Source organism: Podarcis cretensis, assembly GCF_951804945.1.
Source record: "Podarcis cretensis genome assembly, chromosome: 4".
Taxonomy (NCBI): Eukaryota; Metazoa; Chordata; class Lepidosauria; order Squamata; family Lacertidae; genus Podarcis; species Podarcis cretensis.
The window spans coordinates 10,902,501-10,927,250 of NC_137173.1; the positions used below are offsets into that span (position 1 = coordinate 10,902,501).

General features: G+C 46.7%; 1 protein-coding gene across 10 annotated transcripts in view; it reads right to left on the reverse strand.

Moving 5' to 3' along the window:
* Window positions 1–24,750, reverse strand: part of TENM4 (teneurin transmembrane protein 4) — a 649,734-nt gene that overhangs the window by 360,450 nt on the left and 264,534 nt on the right. For all 10 annotated transcript variants that reach the window (XM_079973241.1, XM_079973246.1, XM_079973247.1 and 7 more), the window contains 2 exons: window positions 12,559–12,847; window positions 5,087–5,359 (listed from right to left, as the gene is read on the reverse strand). In XM_079973241.1, the coding sequence (XP_079829367.1) occupies window positions 5,087–5,359; window positions 12,559–12,781 (496 nt within the window). In that variant the 5' untranslated portion in view covers window positions 12,782–12,847. The remainder of the gene's footprint in view (window positions 1–5,086; window positions 5,360–12,558; window positions 12,848–24,750) is intronic.

Below are 24,750 nucleotides of genomic sequence, written 5' to 3' on the forward strand. Positions count from 1 at the left end.
CTGACATTGTTGTGCCATCCGACAGCAGGTTTCTTCATAGAGGTTGTGGTATTTATTTACTTATTTTTCACCACTCCGAACGTGCGGATAGAAGCCCTTGACTCCATCTCTTGCTCTATTGAGCCTAGTGTTTAAATGCTCATGTAATACCAAGATGTTGCAGTTGGGCTCGTTAACTACTTGGCTGAAACTGTCAACCATAGAATCACAGGATTACAGTGGTACTTTGGGTTACAGACGCTTCAGGTTACAGACGCTTCAGGTTACAGACTCCGCTAACCCAGAAATAGTACTTCAGGTTAAGAACTTTGCTTCAGGATGAGAATAGAAATCGCGCGGCGGCAGTGGGAGGCCCCGTTAGCTAAAGTGGTACCTCAGTTTAAGAACAGTTTCAGCTTAAGAACAGACCTCCAGAACGAATTAAGTTCTTAACCCGAGGTACCACTGTATAGAGCTGGAAGGGATCTTGAGGGTCCCTGCAATGCAGGAATCTCAACTAGATCACTCATGAGAGATGCTTAAAACCTTCAAGAAAGGAGAGTCTACCACTTCTAGGAGTCCACTCCACTGTCACTTGAGCTCAGGATGCAAGGGAGAAACTTGCTAGGAGGAAGGCATGCTTGGCAAATCCACACCATGTTTAACTCCTGCCCGGAAACCAATGTCCCAACTGTGGAAGGACGTGTGGATCCAGAATTGGCCTCCACAGTCACTTATGGACTCATTGTTAAAACCATGTTTATGGAAGACAATCTTACTCGGCTATGAGTGATCGCCAAAGAAGAAGAAGACTATCAGAAATGTCTTCTTGATGTTGAGTCGGGACCTCCGACTCAAGCCATCCTCCATGTGTCATCCCTTCAGATTTTGGAGGTGGCGAACAGATCTTCTCTCAGTCTCCTCTTTCCCAGGCTAAAAACCCACAGATCCCTCAACTTTTCATCCTATGAGGTTTTTAAGCCCTCCGCTTACTGGCCTCTAGGAAGGTCATGGGAGGAATCTGGAAGGCCTTGAGAAGCTCCTGCGATCTTTGCCTTCTCCCTGCATCAGCTTTGGACAGGTAGGGATGGGCTCAGGGTGGCAGTTAGAGAGGTCTTTCCGACGTTATGCAATTTTGCCTTTCTGTGTGGACCTCTGGAACGCAACTCCTGTGTGAGTTTCAGGTCTACTGTTATACACTGCCATCATGATTAATGGTCATTGATGGTCTTATGTTCACGGGTTTCTTGGATCTGGAAACACCAGAGTAGATACTTCCAGAGTAGATACTTCAACCCCAAAGACACCTCAGGCAGATGAGTTTTTGACGGGATCCGTTCCTGCATTTGGTTGCCAGTCAACTATTGAGTGATCAGGCATCGTACATGCATGTCTGAGCCATCCCTAAGGCTTGCAAACGAATGGGAAGGGCCATGACTTTGTGAAACAGAGGAGCACAAATCCCAACCTTTCCCTTTAAGAAACAACTCTCTTCCAAAGCACCAAGCAATAAAACTATGCAGAAGGCTCTGGGTGTATAGACATCAGAATTCAATACTGATTATTTATTTTGCATAACTAATAAGGAAACATAACAAAAGTTGCTGATGTTAACATGCAGTGGGAGAAAAAATGGGCTTTAATGGCCCCCATAAACTCTGCTATTGATGGCAGCTTTATAAAACTCCGCATTGACTACAGCTAAAGGCTATACGTTCTATCAATACGGTCAGCAATTAATATTGACCGATAAAATGCATCCGGTAAGCTCACTCATTCCTTGCGTCGCTTTGAGCTTACTTTCAGCATAATTTTCACATCTGAGGAAATATTTTCCCTTTAAAATTGTCAAAGTCATTTTGCGAGCAGCTCTTGGGACCCGCAGTATCCCAAGTATGTATCATTAGTTGTGAGGAAGCTTCTGTTTCCTTTTTGCTTCCCTGATCCCTTCCCCTCTGGCCCACCTGTAGATCAGCACCTCCGAGTTGCTTCTTGATTCATCCTCAGACTCACCTGCCATATTGGAGGAGAGAGAGGGGTGTTTGTGTGCGGACATTAGCTTTGTGTGCAACGGTAACGTGTTCATTCATCTGCTTCTTTCACTCTTGCTTTGGATCCAGTCCACCACTAGTATCTTTGCATGGAAGGTGTTTAATAATAATAATAATAATTTTATTTGTTATATCCTCCTCATCTGACTGGGTTGCCCCAGCTACTCTGGGCAGCTCCCAACAAAAAATTAAAAACACATTAGGCGAACTAACGCCAGTGTACTGGTAGAAGCAAAGATCACCAGTGTCGAAGCGATGCTTCTTCAACATCAACTTCATTGGACTGGTCATGTTGTGAGGATGCCTGATTATTATCTTCCAAAGCAACTACTCTATTCCGAACTTAAAAATGGAAATCGTGATGCTGGTGGTAAACAAAAGAAGTTCAAGGACTCTCTCAAGGCAAATCTTTAAAAATGTAGTCTAAACACCGACAACTGGGAAACACTGGCCTGTGAGCGCTCCAATTGGAGAACAGCCTTTACCAAAGGTGTCATGGGCTTTGAAGACACTCGAACTCAGGACGAAAGGGAGAAACGTGTTAAGAGGAAGGCACACTTGGCAAACCCTCATCATGATCAACTCCTGCCCGGAAACTTATGTCCCCACTGTGGAAGGACGTGTGGATCCAGAATTGGCCTCCACAGTCACTTACGGAATCATTGTTAAAAGCATGCTTATGGAAGACAATCTTACTCAGCTGTGAGTGATCACCAAAGATTAAAAACACAATAAGACATCAACCAGTACAAACTTTCTGAATAATAATAATAATAACTTGTGGCCCCAGAAGATCATCGAGAAGGGAATGTGACCTCTGGCTGAAAAGGGTCTCCCACCCCTGTTCCACAGATAGTAGTTTGTTTGTTTTTTTGTTTGAAACACACCCTCGCCCACCCTCACATGACATCTTTGTTATGATGGAACAGAACCTTAATAGGCCTCAGTCACTGAAATTAAAACAGAAAACGAGGGGGCAGCACGTGAGGAATCAGTGTTGCAAGTCTTCGTATACAAAAAGAACCCCCCCCCCCCAAAAAAAAAACCCCACACCAATTTTACTTAAAATCACCATATGCTACCCAATCCGACTGTGGAAAGCAGCAGCAGGGAGAGAACCGCTTCACTTATTCCATGCGGGTGCTCAGAACAAAATCCCATTCCCCTCTGTGGCCAACATGCCTGCTCTATATTAAGAAACTGGCAATGGAGCAGTTCAATTAAAGGTGTAAAAAGGAGCATGAACAGCACTTGCAACGGCTGCTGTTTCGGGATGTGCTCTGCTTCTCATCTGCCCACCCTTCCTTCCCACTTTAAACACGCCGTGGTCAAGCTGCAATTGTGTACTGCGTCACACTCTTCCTCACAGAACTGTTGACCCTGAAATGTGCATTCCATCACCAACCCCGCAACTGGGAGACATCTCCGCGGCCAGGGAGACAAAACCAAGGAGGTGAAAGAAGAAGGGGAAACACCCTGTGACCTTCAAGTTTCCGTAAAAGACAAGTTTCTAAAAATACGCCTTTTCTTTTCCCTCCTCACAGAGAGAGAAGCCGGGGTTATTTACATAAGTGGCGGGAGTCAGCGGAGATAGGCTTGGAAATGATCTGCTAGGATATCAGTTCGAGAGATAAGGAAAGCAGGGCGGAAAGAGAGAGGAGAAAATGCTTGATAGGGTGAAATTTCAAATGCAGGAGTTTGGGTGGCTGAATGGGCCCTGCAAAGAGCTCAGGGGCTGCTGAACTACCGCCGCTTTTCTACGACAAGCAAAACGGGAGCCTTTTCCGTAGCACAACGCCGCTGACCATTTTGTACAAGAGGCCATGCCAGTGAAGTACAAAAAGAATACTATTCTGCCCCAATTTCTCCTCCGCCATTCCTCATAACCAAATCAAACACCCCAGAGCTGCTGGAGAACCTTTTGTCCCCACCCAGAAGTGGATAGACTACAACTCCCACCGTGCCTGGCCATGGTCAGCCCAAGGCATTTTGCCACATGAGGCAAAACAGAAAATGGTGCTCCCTGCCTCCTCCTCCTTAAGGGTCCTGCTTCATCCTCCTCTGCTGCTACCTGAAGAGGAACAGGTGGCTTCACACTTCCTGGGCAGTGACCATGGGCGACAGTGGGGTGCAGTCAGTGGACTAGGGGGGCTGGGCTAGTCCCCTAAATGTTCCCCCAGCACCTCCTTTCCAAAGTCCAGGAAGCTTCTACCCAGCTTAGGGAAGTGTTAGAATATTCCATTCCACCTTAAGTACAGGCATGACTGTTGTGTGTTACATGCCTGTTTACATTCCAGCACAGCTTGCTGGCAACTTCCATTTGTGTATAGCTTTTGCTTATGCTGCTTGCTTGGACACGAAAGGGAGAAGACATGTTTTTTCCTTTGTCTTGATGTACGCTAAATAAACTGCCTGTAAATATGCTTTACGCAGCCTCTCCCTGCCACTTCTGTTGTGCGTTTACTCTGCTGAATTGCGTGCCCAGCTTCTGAAGCTCTGGGTCGCAGATTCATGCTGCACCAAGGACTGGAGTTTGACGGCCACGTCGGCCGGTGGGCTGGAGCCAGCTGGGGGCTTGCCAATTTGCCGCCAATTCCTTAGCAGCATCCCAACAGGAAGAAAGCGCTATGCTCACATGTGCAATGTCACACACACAACATTGAACCCCCCCATCACACTTGTAAGCTGGCACCTCTGGCCCTAACTGTTCCCCTATGAAAAATTTTACCACATGCCACTGATGGGCGACAAGCTCAGAAGGTAGTAAACAGTGTGCTCCCCAGAGGAGAACGCTCCTCCCAGTTGTCCCCAGCCTGCAGCCTGAAGCAACTGCCCCACAGAGTCTAATGACTGATCCGGCCCATTTTATGGGCTGGGGCTGATGGAGGCAGGCTAACAACATCCAGAGGACCCTAATGTTTTTCCACCGCAAGTCTAGAAGACAAAAACAAAGACTGGGACACAAAACAACAGAATGGAAGACAAACAGATGGACAGAAGAGTCTTCATAAGGAGCAGAACAGAAGAACCGGTATCTTCCTGGCGGTCTCTCTTACCAGTTTCGGTGTTATCGTGTTCTGTATCGGTGAGGGTGAGGTTGGAGTTGGCTCGACTGGACAAGCAGGAGCTGCGGCCCGACTTGGGGTTGCGCCCCCACAGCCTCACGGGGTGCTCCGGAGACATGACCGCGTCAGCTTCTGTGTCTGCGTCCGAGCCGGCACTGATGGAGTAGCCGCAGTGGGGCAGCCCTATATCTGTCCGGTACAGAGTCCCGTGCGGTGGAGGCGATACGTCTTCAAGGCCCAGCTCTCGCAAGGAAAAGTTGGCTCCTGGGGCAGAAATGGGGGAGAGGGTTGGGAAAGAAGAAGAGAGCAGAACATTGTGGGATGTCCGTCTAACAAGGGATAATGAAGACGTTTACCAGCAGATGTTATGTTACATTGTGTGGAGCTTCCATTGGAGATGTATCAGTGTTGGGGAGCCTGTGGTCCACCATATGTTGCCAGAATCCAGACCTCATCAGTCCCTGCCAACATGGCTGACAACCAGGGATTATGGGAGTTTTAGCCCAGCAACATGCTGGTTCTCCAACCCAGGGTGAGAGCTGAACAAGTATTTGAACATTGCATCTCTGGTCCAAGCACAACGCTCTTGCCTACTCCAATTCAATTGATATGCTGGCTTAAAAATAAGTGTGCAGTGTGAGTCATATGGTTGTGCTCTCCAATTCCACCCACACAACTGTGTGTGGATTTGAACTTGAGTTGGTGGGGAGAAGCAGCACACTCTAGTCTGTCCTTCAGCTTCTGAAAAGTTGGAACAGACCTTGCTCACGAACAAACGTCTGTCCGCATTATCATGAAACCTGCATTTTGAAAGGTTCTCGGCTGTGCATAGTCGCATGTGTGCAGGGTGCGTACAGTTGCACATGTGCCGACTCTCTTTCAAGATCCTGATGTGGAATTTTGGGGGGGGGGCAGTCAGCCCGGGAAAGCCCACCCTGTGGGGCTATGGTCACACTATGCCAGAAGATCATTCCAAGTCCTGTGTGTAGCACACTTTCTGTATCACACAAAATGAGTCTGTTTGGAACCCCAAGGTCATCCGCTCAGACACCTGCCCTTGACATTTCCCACTCCAATGAGGTCACAGCAGAATCCGTTCAGCAGCAGAACAGATGTGATTGTTTAGCTGGCTAAAAATATTACCTGGGAAGAAAGGGCTCTTGAATTCACATCTAGTTACCTGCAGAGCTACATAATCGGTTCAAGGCAGAATAAATAAACATTTGAATATCAGTCCTGCCTCTTCAAAAGGAAGAGGAAAGTTCAGGAAAGTTGTCTTCACCAATTAGTTTTTCTGTTACAAGCCCCATTTATTTATCAAATTTGTATCGCCTCCCCCCACCTCCTTTATTTATTTTTGTCAAACAGAATTGCAAGGGTGCAAGAGAGTATCCAGAAATCTTCTATTCTTAATCTTTTGTTCCAGCTGTGGATCTCACTGCTTGCGATTTTACTGCAATGTTCATAGAATCTGAGGTTCCCTCGCTGCTTTTCCCCCCTTTAAAAATGTTTAGGGGTACTCTCATTTTGACTCAAGAAAAACACCATTTTATAATTCGGATCAGGAAAAATAAATACGGTAAATGGACAAAAGTACAAAGATTCACAAAATGTTTAGGGGTATGCATACCCTTGCATCCCCCCAGAAAAAGCACTGGTTGCAGTTATGTTCATACACCCGGTCTTGGTTAGTAATTTTGTGTGGGGTACAGTTTATTTTCTCTAACAAGAAATTTCTGATACCCTTCCCACCCCCCGAGCACGTGGATACTCTGTTCCTGTATCTCATTGGCTCCATTTGGGCTACCATCCTATCAGCCACTTGAGATAGCTCCAGGTACCTAAGGACAGAACAGCTAAGAGCAGGGGTATGCAACCTAAGGTCCGTGGGCCAGATCCGGCCCAATCACCTTCTCAATCCAGCCCATGGACAGTCCGGGAATCAGCATGATTTTACATGAGTAGGATGTGTGCTTTTATTTAAAATGCATCTCTGGGTTATTTGTGGAGCATAGGAATTTGTTCATATTTCCCCCAAAGAAATATAGTCCGGCCCACCACAAGGTCTGAGAGACGGCTGAAAAAGGTGGCTAAGAGGATAGAGGGGAAGCTTTTCCATAGAGAGAGTCTGCGTAAGCTGCGTAAGCTGCGTAAGCGTAAGCTGTCCAAGCTAGGTTCAGGACCTTGGACAGGGACTGCAGAACTAGTTCAGAACAGCAGACAACAGCCCTGCAGCGGAGGCAGGAGATTTCAGTTGCCTCAGCAAGGTATTGAGGGCAGCTTTGTAGCTGGAGGCATAGACTGTGGCTCCATTTCGGCTACTATTGGCCACTTGAGGTAGCTCCAGCTAACTCCAGCTCTTGTCCCGATGCCGCTGCAATGTGCTTTTTGCACCAGGCAAAAGCATTCTTCTTTACTCAGGCCTATGGCTATTGAATAATTTATGGCCTGTAAAAGTGTGGGGGTGAAGACTCTTTACTATGATGATTATTTTACTATTAGGCTGTCAGTATGCTTTTTACTATTTATATACTATGTTTTTATCATTCATGTTCTATAACGTGTTCATGATGTTGTACATCACCCTGGGATCTTTTGATAAAGGGCGGTATATAAATCCTTTATTATTATTATTATTATTATTATTATTATTATTATTATTACAGTGGTGCCTCGCAAGATGAAAAGAATCCGTTCCACGAGTCTCTTCGTCTTGCGGTCTTTTCATCTTGCGAAGCAAGCCCTTTGACAGCTTAGCGGCTTAGCGCTATTAGCGGCTTAGCGCCTTAGCGGATCAGCTGATAAGCGGCTTAGCGGATCAGCTGATAAGCGGCTTAGCAGCTTAGCGGATCAGCTGATAAGCAGCTTAGCGGATCAGCTGATAAGCGGCTTAGCAGTTTAGCGGATCAGCTGATAAGCGGCTTAGCGGATCAGCTGATAAGCGGCTTAGCAGTTTAGCGGATCAGCTGATAAGCGGCTTAGCGGATCAGCTGATAAGCGGCTTAGCAGCTTAGCGGATCAGCTGATAAGCAGCTTAGCGGATCAGCTGATAAGCGGCTTAGCAGTTTAGCGGATCAGCTGATAAGCGGCTTAGCAGCTTAGCGGATCAGCTGATAAGCGGCTTAGCGGCTTAGCGGATCAGCTGATAAGCGGCTTAGCAGCTTAGCGGATCAGCTGATAAGCGGCTTAGCGGCTTAGAAAAAGGGGGGGGGGGGAGGAAAAAAACCCTGCAGGAACTCACAAGACATTTTCGTCTTGCGAAGCAAGCCCATAGGAAATTTGTTTTGCGAAGCACCTCCAAAACGGAAAACCCTTTTGTCTAGCGGGTTTTCCGTCTTGCGAGGCATTCGTCTTGCGGGGCACCACTGTATTATTTCTCCTCACCATCACCAGTGAAATGGAGGGGAGGGAGGGAGAGAGGATGCACAGCAATGATTTGCATTGAGCTCCATGCTATGGAGAGGGAAGAGAAAATGCAAGGCAGAAACGCTCTTAGGCTGGTAACTCCGTGTTTCCAAGCTCAGGCCGCTCCACCTTTAAACCGACGACTCCCTTCAACTCCTACGTTTGAAAAATAGCTATGATTTTTACACTATTTTGTGGTGTGTTATTATGTAGGTCACACCTGTGGAAGAGCTGCCTCGCCACAAGCCTGCTCCCAGCAGGGAAGGACTTTTGCAATAACACAGGTGGCACTGGGGTGCTCCACTCAGCACAAGCAACCTGGCGATTCTGCATGTGTGTGTCTCTTTGTGTGCTGTTTTTGTTCCTTACTGGGAAGAGTTTGCTTAGCGAAGAAGAAGAAGAAGAAGAAGAAGAAGAAGAAGAAGAAGAAGAAGAAGAGAGGAGGAGTTGTTTGGATTTGATATCATGCTTTATCACTACCCTAAGGAGTCTCAAAGTGGCTAACATTCTCCTTTCCCTTCCTCCCCCACAACAAACACTCTGTGAGGTGAGTGAGGCTGAGAGACTTCAGATAAGAGCAACTCTCCCCTCTCCTGTGTTTTCCAGCAACCAGTATTTAGAAGCATTGCTGCCTGCAATTGTGGAGACAGAACATAACCGCCCTCCATGGCTAGTAGCCATCGATAGCCCTTTCCCTCCATGAATTTGTCCAATCTTCTTTTAAAGTCATCTCGGTTCATGACTGTAATGGGGTTTGGGGTTGCTTGTGCGTAAGGCGCAAACTGCTCCCAGCTGAGTAGTTTGGTTAAAACTTTCCCCTGGCTGGACAGTCAGTACTCCGTGACTGTCTCAATCACTGGCAGAATCCGTCAGTGGGCGTTTCCTGAATTTCCTCCAACATAAAAGTTCTTTGACACCAAGTCGCCGCCTAGCTTCCCTGCGCGGAAGCTTTCTGCGCAGAGTGGGCGTCCCAAGGGGAGGTCCTGTGCTCTCCCCGCTGGTCTCGCTGGAACAGTCCCGGAGCCTTCCCTCCGAAGCTCCCTCAGCCTCCCCTTCCTCCCTGGCGTCACGTCTATTTCCTTCCCCAGCGGAAGCTCTCCCTCTCACCTTGCTGGTTCCCTCTCCAGCGTCATTGGGGAGCCTTACCACCACCCTTGAGGGACGCAGGTGGTGCTGTGGGTTAAAAGCCTCAGTGCCTAGGACTTGCCGATCGAAAGGTCAGCGGTTCGAATCCCTGCGGCGGGGTGCGCTCCCGCTGCTCGGTCCCAGCGCCTGCCAACCTAGCAGTTCGAAAGCACCTCCGGGTGCAAGTAGATAAATAGGGACCGCTTACCAGCGGGAAGGTAAACGGCGTTTCCGTGTGCGGCTCTGGCTCGCCAGAGCAGCGATGTCACGCTGGCCACGTGACCCGGAAGTGTCTCCGGACAGCGCTGGCCCCTGGCCTCTTAAGTGAGATGGGCGCACAACCCCAGAGTCTGTCAAGACTGGCCCGTACGGGCAGGGGTACCTTTACCTTACCTTACCACCACCCTTGGCTCCGATGGCAGTTCCCTGACAATGACCATCACTGTCTCCTTTGGGAGCGGATTCCACAGTTTAAATTTCTTTTCCCTGCCCTGAATCCATTGGATGTCTGCAAGCACTATTTAGCGCTTCTGCGCATGTGTGATCGCCGAAACCCAGAAGTAACCCATTCCGGTACTTCCGGGTTTCGGCGGACCGCAACCCAAAAAAAACCACAATCTGAAGCGTCTGTAACCCGAGGTATGAGTGTAGTTAATTTTGATAGAGGACTTTGTAATCTCCTTTTCTTTCTTTTCTTCATCCCTTTTTCTGTTTTCTTGTTTTAAATTGGCATGATTTCTTTGTATCTTTTGTGGGAAACCTTCAATTAAAGTTGATTATTAGAAAAAAGAGAAACGCCTTTTCTCTATTCTCTTTCTATGCGCCATTGATATCAAGTTCCCCATAGGTAGAGGTGAAGTTGCAGGGAGCGCCAGGCCCAAAGGATGCACTAATAATTGCACAGAGGGGGTTGTAGCGGAAAGGCTGGTGCAACTCCCCCCGCAACCACACAAAAAAACCTCCCAGCCGTTATTTGAAACAAGTAGTCTAGCATGAGAACAGGAGCTGAGGGTGAACTTCACACCTTTTTTAATTACCTAAGACAGATTAAGCTTCCTGACAGCATTGACAGGCCTGGGGATAGCTGCTCTGCCAATTCTGCAGAGCTGGTCGAGAGAACAAGGAGCGAGCCTATGATAAATTAATCCGGATAACACCACTGGGCCTCCTTGCAAGAGAAGCAGCCATCCCATTTCACCACCTCGCAGCTGCAAGGGGATGGAGAAGGGCTAATGAAACAGAGAAAGCTGCACCGCCCTTGAAGTTTACCTGTGGGATCAGCTCAGCATGGTTTTCCCCTCTTATCATTTGAAGCTAACTTGGTATCATGATTCTGGGCCCCAGGGAGACCTGTTTGGAGGAAAGGCCTCTGCTGGCTGGTGGTTTGCTGAATTGATTTCTGCTCCAGATATGGGACAGTTATAAGTGGCAATTCCTGCTCCCCTTTCCCATTTTAGTCAGTGTTCTCTCACATCCCTAACCTCCTCAGCCAAATAATTTCTTCTTCCATAGTAATAATAATAATAATAATAATAATAATAATAATAATAATTTATTATTATTTATTTATTATGTTATTTATTATTTGTACCCCTCCCATCTGGCTGGGTTTTCCCAGCCACTCTGGGAAGCTTCCAACGAAGATTAAAAATACATTAAAATGTCACACATTAAAAACTTCCCTGAGCAGGGCTGCCTTCAGATGTCTTCTAAATGTCAGGTAGTTATTTCCTTGACATCTGATGGGAGGGTGTTCCACAGAACGGGTGCCACTACCGAGAAGGCCCTCTGCCTGGTTCCCTGTAGCTTTGCTTCTCGCAATGAGGGAACCGCCAGAAGGCCCTCGGTGCTGGACCTCAGAGTCCGGGCAGAATGATGGGGGTGGAGATGCTCCTTCAGGTATACTCAGCCTCGTATTCATAGAAATGGTAGAGTTGGAAGGGACCATAAGGGTCCTGCAGTGCAGGAATCACAGCCCAATGCCATTGCTTTTAGATGTTTCTAGATGTTATAAATCAGTGGTTCCCAATGAGTTAAGTTCTGCGTACCCCCTGGTTTTTTCAAAAGCAGACCCCTGAGTTTGAAAAGGTTGATATCCCTCTGGTAGTTTTTGTTTTGTGAATGGTGCCACCATAAAGGTAAAAGGTAAAGGACTCCTGGTCGGTTAAGTCCAGTCAAAGGCGACTATGGGGTTGTGGCACTCATCTCGTTTTCGGGCCGAAGGAGCCAGCGTTTGTCCACAGACAGCTTACCAGATCATGTGGCAAGCAGGACTAAACCGCTTCTGGTGCAACGGGACACCGTGACAGAAACCAGAGCGCACCAAAACGCTGTTTACCTTCCCGCCACAGCGGCACCTATTTATCTACTTGCACCAGTGTGCTTTTGAACTGCTAGGTTGGCAGGAGCTGGGACAGAGCAATGGGAGCTCACCCCGTTGCGGCGATTCAAATTGCCAACCATCTGACAGGCAAGCCCAAGAGGCTTAGTGGTTTAGACCACAGTGCCACCCGCGTCCCTGCCACCATACCCTCTCACATGTCCCAGTGGCGTGTGTGTGACCTGCCGTGAGCTCATGGTGACTAAAAAGTGAGCATTTTGGGGCACTACGATCTCACATGAGAGCACAGCCCCCCCAAATGGAATGTCCCAATTTGGGACAGTGCCACGTGCCCCTTGGGTGGGTCATACAGACCCCTTGGGGTCCGTGGACCACCAATTGTTCCAAATGTTTTTGGATGGTGTTTCAAGGTGATAAAAAAGTTTTTTCCCGTTTTATTTTAAATTTTTGGTTTTCACGTTTTGGAGTTTTACCACCCTGGGCTCCTTTGGGTGGAAAGGCAGTCCAGGAATGTTCAGGAATAGATGGGGAAAACTTTGAGTGCCCTCCCCAACTGCCCAACTTCAAGGAGGCCAGGGTGCAAGAACCGTACCTGTTCGGCAGTACTCGTCCACTTCCTGGTGCACCATTTCTTTCACCCGGTTGCCGTACGTCAGCCTGGAGTCCTGGTCGTAAGCCTTCAGAGTCTCGCTGGAGCTGTACGACTTCTGAGGTATCTTGCTGTCCTCGCTCTCTGCGGACGAGCTGGTGTAGCGGCGCTCTGCATCACGGCGCCTGGTCAGAGAACGATACGGCTTCCTTTCTTTCACATCCATGGCCCTCTCGTCTCTGTCTTCAACATCAAAGAAACGGCGTCCGTGAGGCAATCAGATCGGAATGTTCTGGAAGGGAAAACCAACCATCTTTTACAGTGTGTTCTGTATAAGGGCATGGCAAGCTATTAAGCAGGGCAACTGGTCCATTTTTTATAGTATATGCTCCCGATAAACAAATCAAGTGTGCTCCTATTTGCTACCTTGTTATTTTGGAATTAATATTTCAAACCCTTTTTTTGGCAGGGCATGCCACTAGACCTCACGAAAGTGGCGTTTGGCTTGGTCATTTCCAAGTTTACGGTCAAAGCACCTGACTTTCGAGCACAGGAGCGAATTCCCCCTCCAACGGCTGCTTCCACGAGGCCCGCTCTATAGGAAGATTTCCCCATGGCACAAAAACCCATGTGTCATGCCAGCATCTACAAAGCCGATCTCTGCAATTGCCATTAGTGACTGTGTAATAAGTGAAGCAGCAACAAAGGAAAGCATAAAAACCTACCAGGAAATGGAGAGCATTCCTACCAAATGAGTTATATGAAAAATTTTCCCTCATAAAAAACGTGTTGGAAAACCTGAAGTTTCTGATCTGGAACACGTCGCTTCATGGATTATATAGAATCCAATAATCTGTTGCCTCGCCAGCCTCTCATTGGGTTCCAAAGCGGCATTCCACATAAACGTCAGGAAAAGACGTTAACAAATCCAAATCTGGGACTAGACATTGCAGGCGTTTAAAAATACCTGTGTCTAGTATTCGGTCCCCACAATTGCCCCTGTGGCAATCACACAGGGTCCCCAGACGTTTAACGGTCTATTCATCCCTGTGCCACCACTGTGCTCGCTTCCCCGCTGTCACCAACCAGTTACTCTCTGGTAAAACACTGAGTCCAGACAGTTGTTAAAAGTGAACAAAAAACCCAACAATTTTATTTTACAAACATTATCAAGTTTATAGTTTCTCAGATAATATTCCTGTCAGTATCTTAACTTTAGTTTCTTTACCAGCCTATACCTTCCTAATACCTTCTGACTGATTATCTCAACTGTTTGACTGACTCCTCTTAACAAATTCTCTCACTTTCTCACACCAGACTAGCCCAACCCACAGACTTATCTTCCCTCTCTCGTCTAACTCCAGACTGTCTTCTCAACCACTCTAACTCCTCCAAAAAACCCTCTGTGCTTAAACCTTATACACAGTTAAATCTGCCCCTTGGGTTCCCATTGGTCAGTCATTTTACAATTAGTTAACTCTTTCCTTATGAACCCAGTATGATGTCACACACCTAGGAGGGCAAACGCCACAGCCCCCTCCCAGATGTCTAGGGAAACTCAGTGTGTGGCATGGTGTTATCAGCCCATGGCTTCGCTTGCCTTAGCAGCCCTGCAAAAAGTCAGGTGGCAACCTTTACACCTGATTTGGTCTGATCGCTGAAGAATTGATGCTTTTGAATTATGGTGCTGGAGGAGACTCTTAAGAGTCCCATGGACTGCAAGAAGATTAAACCTCTCCATTCTGAAAGAAATCAGCCCTGAGTGCTCACTGGAAGGACAGATCCTGAAGCTGGGGCTCCAATACTTTGGCAACTTCATGAGAAGAGAAGACTCCCTGGAAAAGACCCTGATGTTGGGAAAGATGGAGGGCACAAGGAGAAGGGGACAACAGAGGACGAGATGGTTGGACAGTGTTCTCAAAGCTACTAGCATGAGTTTGACCAAACTGCGGGAGGCAGTGGAAGACAGAAGTGCCTGGCGTGCTCTGGTTCATGGGGTCACGAAGGGTCGGACACGACTAGACGACTAAACAACAACAACAACAGATTGGTTGCTTCTAGTGGTGGCTGGTGCCTATTAGCTTTGGTAAGGGAAGGCAGGGAGCAATAGCGTAGGGGTACCAGGGGAGCCGTTGCTCCAGGAGCATGGGGCACAAACCTGGTGCCCCCACAGAGATCCTTGTTGTGCCAGCCTTGCCTGGCTCCAGCATTGGGTTGGGGATCATGGAGGATGCCCTCCACCCTTTGTGTCCTGTCCCCACACAGGGTGTGAGCACCCGCTCTGCGCCGTCGGTGGCGAGAGCCAGGTGAGCACGCTTGGTGCCCACCCCAGGTGCTGGCAAATGGCGCTACGCCCCTGGCAGGGAGTTTGACAGTAGCTGGCACCAGAAAAAACGGTTGGCAGAGCCATCTGATTCTAGTTTTGTCCCCATCCTCTTCCTCCCTGCTGAGTTCTACAAGGGCAACTCTGAGGCACGGGAGGGGGGTTCTGCCACATGCAGTTCTGCCACATGCCTGGGCTGGTTGGCAGGAATTTTGCAGGCAGGTGGGATATGAAGGTTGATGGGTGCAGTGCCCCCTTTGCCCTAACATAGCAGCCTTCAGCATTTAGTTTCTTGCTGTTGACATGGGGCTGCCTCTGCAAAGTGTTCAGAAATGTCAGCATATGTTCTCTGCAAACAGGCACAAAAGTCAGGTTCTACACTTATGATCTGAAAAGTGTAGCTAAAATTCTGATGGGACCCTCTTTCAGACCACATCACACCTATTTAATAAATAATAATGATAATGATAATAATTTATTCATACCCCACCCATCTGGCTGGGTTTCCCCAGCCACTCTGGGTGGCTCCCAACAGAATATTAAAAACACGATTAGTTTCTGGGCTGAATTCAAAGTGCTGGGTTTTGAATCTTAATTTTAGTGGGGTTGGGTTGGGTTTTATGTATGTGTGTGTGTGTGTGTGTGTATATATATATATCTATCTATCTCATTTGTACATTTTCTCCAAGGAGCTCAAAGTGGTGTGCATGAATATAGTTATAATAATTGTGAGCCAGTGTGGTGTAGTGGTTAAGAGCGGTAGTCTCGTAATCTGGGGAACCGGGTTCGCGTCTCCGCTCCTCCACATGCAGCTGCTGGGTGACCTTGGGCCAGTCACACTTCTCTGACGTCTCTCAGCCCCACTCACCTCACAGAGTGTTTGTTGTGGGGGAGGAAGGGAAAGGAGAATGTTAGCTGCTTTGAGACTCCTTAAAGGGAGTGAAAGGCGGGATATCAAATCCAAACTACTACTACTACTACTACTACTACTACTATTCTTCTTCTTCTTCTTCTTCTTCTTCTTCTTCTTCTTCTTCTTCTTCTTCTTCTTTATACCCCACCCATCTGGATGGGTTTCCCCAGCCCCTCTGGGTGGCTCCCAACAGAATATTAAAAACACGATAAAACATCAAACATTAAAAACTTCCCTAAACAGGGCTGCCTTCAGATGTCTTCTGAAAGTTGGATAGTTGTTTATTTCCTTGCCATCTGAGCTAGACCAACGATAGGGGTGGAGATGCTCCTTCATGTATACTGAATATTTAGCATATTCTGCTTCCAGCTTGTTTCTGTGCCCAGTTCTTACATCGAAAGCCCTAAACCTCCGGCCCTCTAGATGTTGTTGGGGCTCCCAAACAGCATGGTTAATGGTCAGGGATGATGGGAGCTGTAGTCCAGCAATATCTGGGGGCCACAGGCTCCTCATCTCTGGCCTAAACAGCTCGGAACTTGGCTATGTAAAGAAGTCATCCACATGTTGAATTTGCTCAGTGAGACTATTCTCTGTGTCCCACCACCCTCCACTTTTGCCAATGGCACCTTCTTATGTTCTTATGCAAAAGGGGTGTAGGGGAAGAACTGAACATTGGGATGTCACGAGCCAGCACACTGAGAAGACACTTTCGTCAGCAGCTGAATAGGCAATATCCCCAGTAAGCTGGGCACTCTTCACAGAAACCCAAGGAATGCACAGTTTGCTTAGCAGATTTATTATAACACTGAGCCCCCCGTGAGCAAAATAGCTCTGCAGATATCCCTGGACAGGACTTTGGAAAATTGCAACATTTTTAAACACAGAAGGACCGAGTTAATGCTGTAGGAATGCTTCATAAATTCATACACGGCTAGGGGAGGTGTTTTAGCCATTGCAATGTAGGCAGTCAGAGAACTTAGATCCCTGCTTGCTCTTTAAGAATTTCAGTTGGCAGCAGTGAAGAAAACCTTATTCAAGAGTTTTGAGAGCTGCAGGCAGTCCTGGTGGACAATAGTGAGCTAATCTCAGTAGAAACCAATTTTGTACGCAAGAGGAGAACGTAAGAATAGCCTGCAGGATCAAGACAATGGCCAATCTACTCCAGCATCCTGTTCTCTGCTCAGTCCACTCAGTCCACCAGTCTGTCTTTACATGCAGGGTTTGAGACCCATCGGCTATCCTCACCTGCTTTAGCCAGCCTGGGGTGTGGCTGCTGTTGCTTGCTGACAGCTTCTAGGAGCCACTACATTAGGGTATGATATATATAGGATGTACATATAGGATATATAGAATAGTATAGTTAAAGATATGGTTTTCCCAGTAGTGATGTATGGAAGTGAGAGCTGGACCATAAAGAAGGCTGATTGCCAAAGAATTGATGCTTTTGAATTATGGTGCTGGAAGAGACTCTTGAGAGTCCCATGGACTGCAAGAAGATCAAACCGATCCATTCTGAAGAAAATCAGCCCTGAGTGCTCACTGGAAGGACAGATCCTGAAGCTGAGGCTCCAATACTTTGGCCACCTCATGAGAAGAGAAGACTCCCTGGAAAAGACCCTGATGATGGGAAAGATGGAGGGCACAAGGAGAAGGGGACGACAGAGGACAAGATGGTTGGGCAGTGTTCTTGAAGCTACCAGCATGAGTTTGACCAAGCTGCGGGAGGCAGTGGAAGACAGGAGTGCCTGGCGTGCTCTGGTCCATGGGGTCACGAAGAGTTGGACACGACTAAACGACTAAACAACAGCAACAACATATAGGATGTGACATAAGCACATGCTGGTACTTTGTGAAGTCTCCCTAGCCATTGGCTGAGTTAAACTATCAGCACAGAGAGTGTAGGGGACAACAGATGCTGGGAACGCTTTCTGTGACCCATAGAGGGTCAATTGTTGATGCACAACCTCTCTGCATGGCCTTTCTTGGGCCAAAGACTGGGAAAAGAACCAGAAAGGTCCAGAGAAGCCAAATTATTGATGCCCGTAGGTAGCTCTTTATTACCGCCTTTGACAGAATGCTCTCTCATAAAGATGTGAAGTTCTTAAGCATGTTATTTGCAGTCCTGGATTACACACATTGCAAACATTTGCCCAAAAGAGCCCAAAGTGCTCACAGACTAAGGCTATGCCTTAGGCTACTTCTAGACAAATTGGCTATTTACTGAAGACCTAATCCTGGACTGAAAAGACAAATTTCCTTGATAACGTGTTGTTGTTCTTAAGCAAATCTTTCCTTCAACACCCGGTATAGTACAATGCATGAAAAAGAACGCCGCATAAGAAAATCTCTGATCTCTCGGCACAGAAAGAGACAAATACTGGTTTTTTTAAAAACTCAGCAGGGCTAAACTTCAAACCGAAGTTTATTACCATGCAAGTTATACATATGAAGAGAAGCATGGGCCACAGATTGATTTTCGATTTTCTATGGGCCTTATTTTTAGACCTTCTCCTGGAGAGGGATAATCAGAGTGCACAGTAAGACAAGAGCAATTGATTAATGAGCATAGCCCCTGCTGTGTCCAAAGCTTAACTTTCAATTATGCTGCCGGCAGCCACACTTTTGCCTTACATATATAATAGCTGCAGGGGCAGAGATGGAGGAAAATATACAGAGAAAAACAGGGTGAATTAGAGAGCCTAAGAATTTTCCTTTCTGTCCTGCACCTGCCACATGCAGCCCTGTTTCTGTTCCACTGCAATTCCGCCAAAACCAATGTTACTCGCTTTTGCTGCCCCCGGTGGTGAAATGTTGTAACACATGTAATTTATTGAATTAATTATGTGCATTGCAATGCCACTATGTTATTTCACCCCATTCACTTCAATGCAAACATCAAGCAAATGGAGGGGAAGCATAACAAATTACATTATCGCTTGTGGGCTGAAAGCAGCAACCTTGTTTGAAATTGTTTTTAATATTGTTCTAATTGCGGTAACCTGCCCTGGGGCCTTAGGGTGAAGAGCAGGTAATAAACAAACATACATTTATGTCCTTCATTGGGGGAACATTGCAGAACAGCTGACAGAATGGGATGATGGCTGGGTGGTCCTGTATAAATCCAGTATTGAAGCGATGATTCTTCAATATCAACTTCGTTGGACTGGTCATGTTGTGCTGATGCCTGATTATCGTCTTCCAAAGCAACTACTCTATTCCGAACTTGAAAATGGAAAGCGTAATGCTGGTGGTCAACAAAAGAGGTTTAAAGACTCTCTCAAGATAAATCTAAAAAAATGTAGTATAAACACCAACAACTGGTAAATACTGGCCTGCGAGTGCTCCAGTTGAAGAACAGCTTTTACCAAAGGTGTCATGGGCTTTGAAGACACTCGAACTCAGGACGCAAGGGAGAAACATGCTAAGAGGAAGGCATGCTTGAGAAACCAGAGGCCTTTCTCCTGAGCATGGTCGGCCAATTGGTGTTAAAGAAGGACAGAACTTTTTTTATGTATGCAACAACAGCAGCAAGAATACTCATTGCAAAGTATTGGAAGACACAAGATTTACCCACCCGGGAAGAATGGCAGATGAAAGTGATGGACTATATGGAACTGGCGGAAATGACTGGCAGAATCCGAGACCAAGGTGAAGAGTTGGTGGAAGAAGATTGGAAAAAATTCAAAGTTTATTTACAGAAGCATTGGAAAATTAAGGAATGTTAGAAGGATGTTGGAATGAAGTAATGTGGTCTTAGCAGAAATGATATAAAGGATTAGGCAAAAATTGATTTTTTAATTGGAGAAAGATGAGAATGTAAAATTACAGTATATTAAGATAAATTATTAGGATAAAAACAAAGCTGGAAAGGATTTGCTGAAATATCTAATTGAACTAGAATACAAAAAAGGGAGGTGTGAGGAGGTCAAGGAAATAAGCAAAGGAAATAAAGTTATGTAAAGGTTTGAGCTGTTGTTTTTTTTCTAATTGTTTGTATTTTTTCTGTCTTTATTTTTTATTTTTTTCTAATTTTCTCTTTGTAATCTTTAAAATTTGAATAAATATTATTTTTTAAAAAAGAAAAAAAAAAGAGGAAGGCATGCTTGGCAAACCCTCACCATGATCAACACCCACCCGAAAACCAATGTCCCCACTGTGGAAGGACGTGTGGATCCAGAATTGGCTTCCACAGTCATTTATGAACTCACTGTTAAAACCGTTTTTATGGAAGACAATCTTACTCGGCTACGAGGGATCACCAAAGAAGAAGATAAATGCAGCACAAATGCACTGTTAATGCATCAGTGACATGCTACAGAATACACCCATGATAAAACAGCAGCTTGAAGATGTCTACAGTCTAGCAACATCTGGAGGGCTTCATTTTGAGCTAAAAAGCCCATCCTGCTTCTTTTAAACAGTGCTGAGACAGCTACTAAAACATTCCAGGCCTGCTTTTTAAGTTCAGCTCATGGTCTCGCATTCCCTCTTTTGTTTTCTGCCAGAGCTAGAAAGAAGTCAGTTAAGGGAGACATCTTTTAAATCGCGAAAGGTTATAGCTCAAGCTTTGGCATATGAAACATAACCCCTCCACAAGCTTACCCACCTCTATTGCCAACTTCCGGATAAAGATAAGTTATATCCCGGCCGCCGCGATCTCGACACCAAATGCGCCTTGTGAACATCTCTTGTCTTTCCGGAAAGATGGAAGGCAGTGGAATTAAGGGAACAAGGAGTTGTGGATTTGAAGTATCAAGTTTGTAAAAGCAACGCAAACCCATCTTGGTTTTAGATCGCACGACTCTGCCTCAAGGGTGGGGAAAGAGGGTTTTAGTGCTTAGCAGGCGAAGCTACAGAATGAGGCTGCCTCTGTTTCCTTACCTTAAATTATTGTGATTTTTTGAACAATACATTTCACCAGGAATGTCCCACAGAGCTGCAAAGTCTTGCCTTAGGGCAGGTTACCTCACTTCCTAATCCCTAAGCTATACCTGCTGCTCGTTTCAACTCATTTGCAGTTTTTTTTTTTAAAAAAAAGCTTCAGGATCTGTTTGAAAAGTCCAGGAAGGGCTTTGTATCAGAGGTTGAAGAAGCCAAAGGTTGTTTTGTTCTGCGTTGTAAGGCTCTCCTGCAACCTGCTGTGCCTATATCTGAAATCTTATTCTGAATCTGGGGCTCCTTAACACCTTACAGATAATTGATTTCTTTCTGTCCTTTTTGGTGTACACTAAAAAACGTATACAGGCATGAGGAATAGGATCTGGCTGGTGGGCCAGACCCCTATCTCCCCCTCCTGCCTGTAGGCCAAATTTGAAAGTTGGGCAGGGCTGCACACCTGTCAATCACTGTATGTCACAATGAAATTGGGTGGTGTGGAACCCTGAAGCCCCAACAACCAGCTGGCTGGTAGGACTTCAAGGCACAGCACAGGGCTTTTTTTTTTTTTTTTGCAAGGTGCTTTGAAGTGCTGATGGATCAGCTGATTGCCGGGACTTCAAAGCACCTACTTGCAAGCCTGCACTTTGAAGTCCAGTCATCAGTTGGTCCTTAGAACTTTGAAGTGATGTGCAAGGCTCTTTGGATGGGATTTCCAAAAGAGACCTATGTTGTCCTTTGAAGCCTTAACAATTAGCTGATCACCAGCGCATCAAAAGCGCTTCGGGCTTCTGAATGCTGATGATCAGCTGATCGTCGGTAGTTCCTACGCAAGATGTGCTGCCACTTTTGATGCCCAACCAAACAGTTGAACTATTGGACTTCAGAAGCGTTGCATGGGGCCTTTCAGTGTATTTCAGCCATCTAATGCTCAAAAGTCTCTCACACACAGCACAGGGCATTCCAGTCCTGTCATGGGTTAATGCCAACTGGGCATCCCCAAGCGGTGGCACCATCAACAAGGCCTCACCTGATGATTGTGCGGCCCAAGTTGGTTGAAATTGGGTTGACAACTGTGGTAAAGGGGCTTTTACAGAAGAGGATATTCAAAAATTGTAGCCTCCTGACAGAGCGGCATGGCCAATTCCACTACCTAATTCAATTAAATTGTAGACCAGGCCTAAGCCATTTGCAGATATTTAAAGTGTGTAGCCAATACCAAATAGTATGAGAAACAGCCCTACTAGAAAAATTAACCAATAAACTGAAACTGACACGGGGACAAACAGAAGACGCCTTTACCCCGGTATGGCTCCCCTTTATCACATACACAGCCCAACAAGACAATGACAATAATCCACCAACAGCATACAAATCAATATAGCTAACCTGATCCAAAACACCCACCCACCCAACTCACACACAAAAACAAAGATCACCACAGCCAACCACAAACAAACAACCACACCCTAGGCCAACCCCAACCTCTCTCACCACCAAAGGAAAACAAGTGAACAGCAGAGAACCTGCACGAGCAACACTGACACCAAACCCTACATACATTAAGCAAAATAGAAACATCGCCACCCGACCCCACCTCCACCCTCACCCATCTTCCCCCTAATGTCTCAACAAATGAAACGGATTTATAAAAATGTTACATGGAAAAAATACGAGAGACATTACACATACTTCTGTAAAACAAGAAAATCTTTAATAATAATTTAAAAAGTGTGTAAAGTTTGTAAAGTTCCCCTTGCCTGGTCGCCTGTAGATTACTTTTCCCCTCACCGCAGGTGACCAGGTGCATTCAGACATTTGCATCATCCCCATCATATGGTACAATGAAATGCAACATCTGTCTAGAAACACAGTGTAGATGAGGAAACACGAGGTGTATAGAGTGAGTCCAGGGCAAGGAAATGTTGTGGATTGCACCTCTAAGCACTGCTTTCGGGCTATTACACAAAGCTCTGGAAATCAGCCAAACATGAGCATTATTGAACAGTATTTAAGAAAGAAACCATTCTTCGGATTAAAAGGCTTGCAAGCTGTCTACCCTGGTTCTTGCAGAAGAAAAAAATTAGAATCTCATGGCATTGTCAAATCAAAACATTTCACAGCTCCCCTCTGGAGATTGCTTCCTCCCTCCTTTCCTTCCTTCCTTCCTTTTTACAATCATGTTAACATTTTAAAAAGCATCTCTTGATCTCTTACATGTCTGCAGAGAGCTGCAATGACATTACAAACTGGCACAAATCTCCCTCCCTCCTACTCCCCCCCCCATTTTATTATTATTATTTTTTTTTGGTGTCTTTAAGGACTCACAAAACCCCCTTTGCTTTGTGATGGTGGGCAGAAAGTGAAGGAAGAAAACTCGGGTGATAGCTCAGCGGCAGAACATCCACTTTGGAGGCCAAAGTTCCAGGGTTTAACCCTCTTTTAAGTTGTCAAATGGGACGCAGGTGGCGCTGTGGGTTAAAGCCTCAGCGCCTAGGACTTGCCGATCGAAAGGTCGGCGGTTCAAATCCCTGCGGCGGGGTGCGCTCCCGCTGCTCGGTCCCAGCGCCTGCCAACCTAGCAGTTCGAAAGCACCTTCGGGTGCAAGTAGATAAATAGGGACCGCTTACCAGCGGGAAGGTAAACGGCGTTTCCGTGTGCGGCTCTGGCTCGCCAGAGCAGCGATGTCACGCTGGCCACGTGACCCGGAAGTGTCTCCGGACAGCGCTGGCCCCTGGCCTCTTAAGTGAGATGGGCGCACAACCCCAGAGTCTGTCAAGACTGGCCCGTACGGGCAGGGGTACCTTTACCTTTACCTTTAAGTTGTCAAATAAGCCTAAATTGATCCATGTCGTATGTTGTGGGTTGCATCCAAATAATCAGCTGGCAATCTGGATCTGGGTTGTTGTTGACATCTGTCTGTCTCGAGACAATGGAGTGTGCCCCCGGGGTGAAGTCAAACCGCTGCATTAGCAGCACCAAAGTAGCTTCCCTGGGGCGCATGACAGGGCTGTGTGTATGGAGGTCTTGGGCTGCCTAGATGACAAGGTCCCGCTCTCAGCTTCGCTGATGTGGTCCAAAGGAAAGGGGAGCAAAACGTTTGCACCAGGCTTGGCTGCAGGAGTTGCTGGAAGGAGACGTACAAGGTGAAATCCAACCGTCTTAGGGACTCCACTCCAGATCTATGCATTCTGTGAACCGCCCTGAGACCCCCGGGGTATAAATTCAATAAACAATAACTGAGCCTTTTCTTCTCCCAAAGATTCCCCGCAAGGCAATGGAGGTTTAGGACCAGACTTTTCCCTTTTCCTAGACTGGCTACTTTCCCAGGTGGACGATCTGCATATGCCCCTTACTTCCCTCTACAGCACATACAGTGGTACCTCGGGTTAAGAACTTAATTTGTTCCGGAGGTCTGTTCTTAACCTGAAACTGTTCTTAACCTGAAGCACCACTTTAGCTAATGGGGCCTCCTGCTGCCACCAATGCGCAATTTCTGTTCTCATCCTGAAGCAAAATTCTTAACCCAACGTACTATTTCTGGGTTAGTGGAGTCTGTAACCTGAAGCGTCTGTAACCCGAGGTACCACTGTTTAGAGAACACCATCTTGACCATTGGATCCCCTATTGGTCTCGCCCGCTCAATCCACCGGAGCCTATCTAATTACAATATGCAGAGTTGGCCAAAGAGTTGGCCAGCTATCCATTAGTGCTCCATACAGTGGCTACTTGGGAAGCTCTGGCCTGTAGGGCCCCCTGCCCTACACCTCATGTCATATATGGCACCAGGTGTGGGGCACATAAAGACCTGGCACAGAGGAAAGGGGTCTGCAGGCTGCACAGCCCCTTGCAAAGAACTCCACAAGGCTGGGCAATCAGCTTGTGGAGGGCTTTTTAATGGGCTCTGCTACACCTGTCCGTCCGCTGGTTGCCGGGTCTTAAGTCACCCCTTACAAAGTATCCCACAAGGTCTTCTAAAGTTATTTGCAAGCGGTGCATTTGATTTCAAAGTGGGTGGGCAGAAATGGCCATGTGACATCATGATGCAGTGAGGTGATTGATATGTGGGCAACCCTGCCCACCT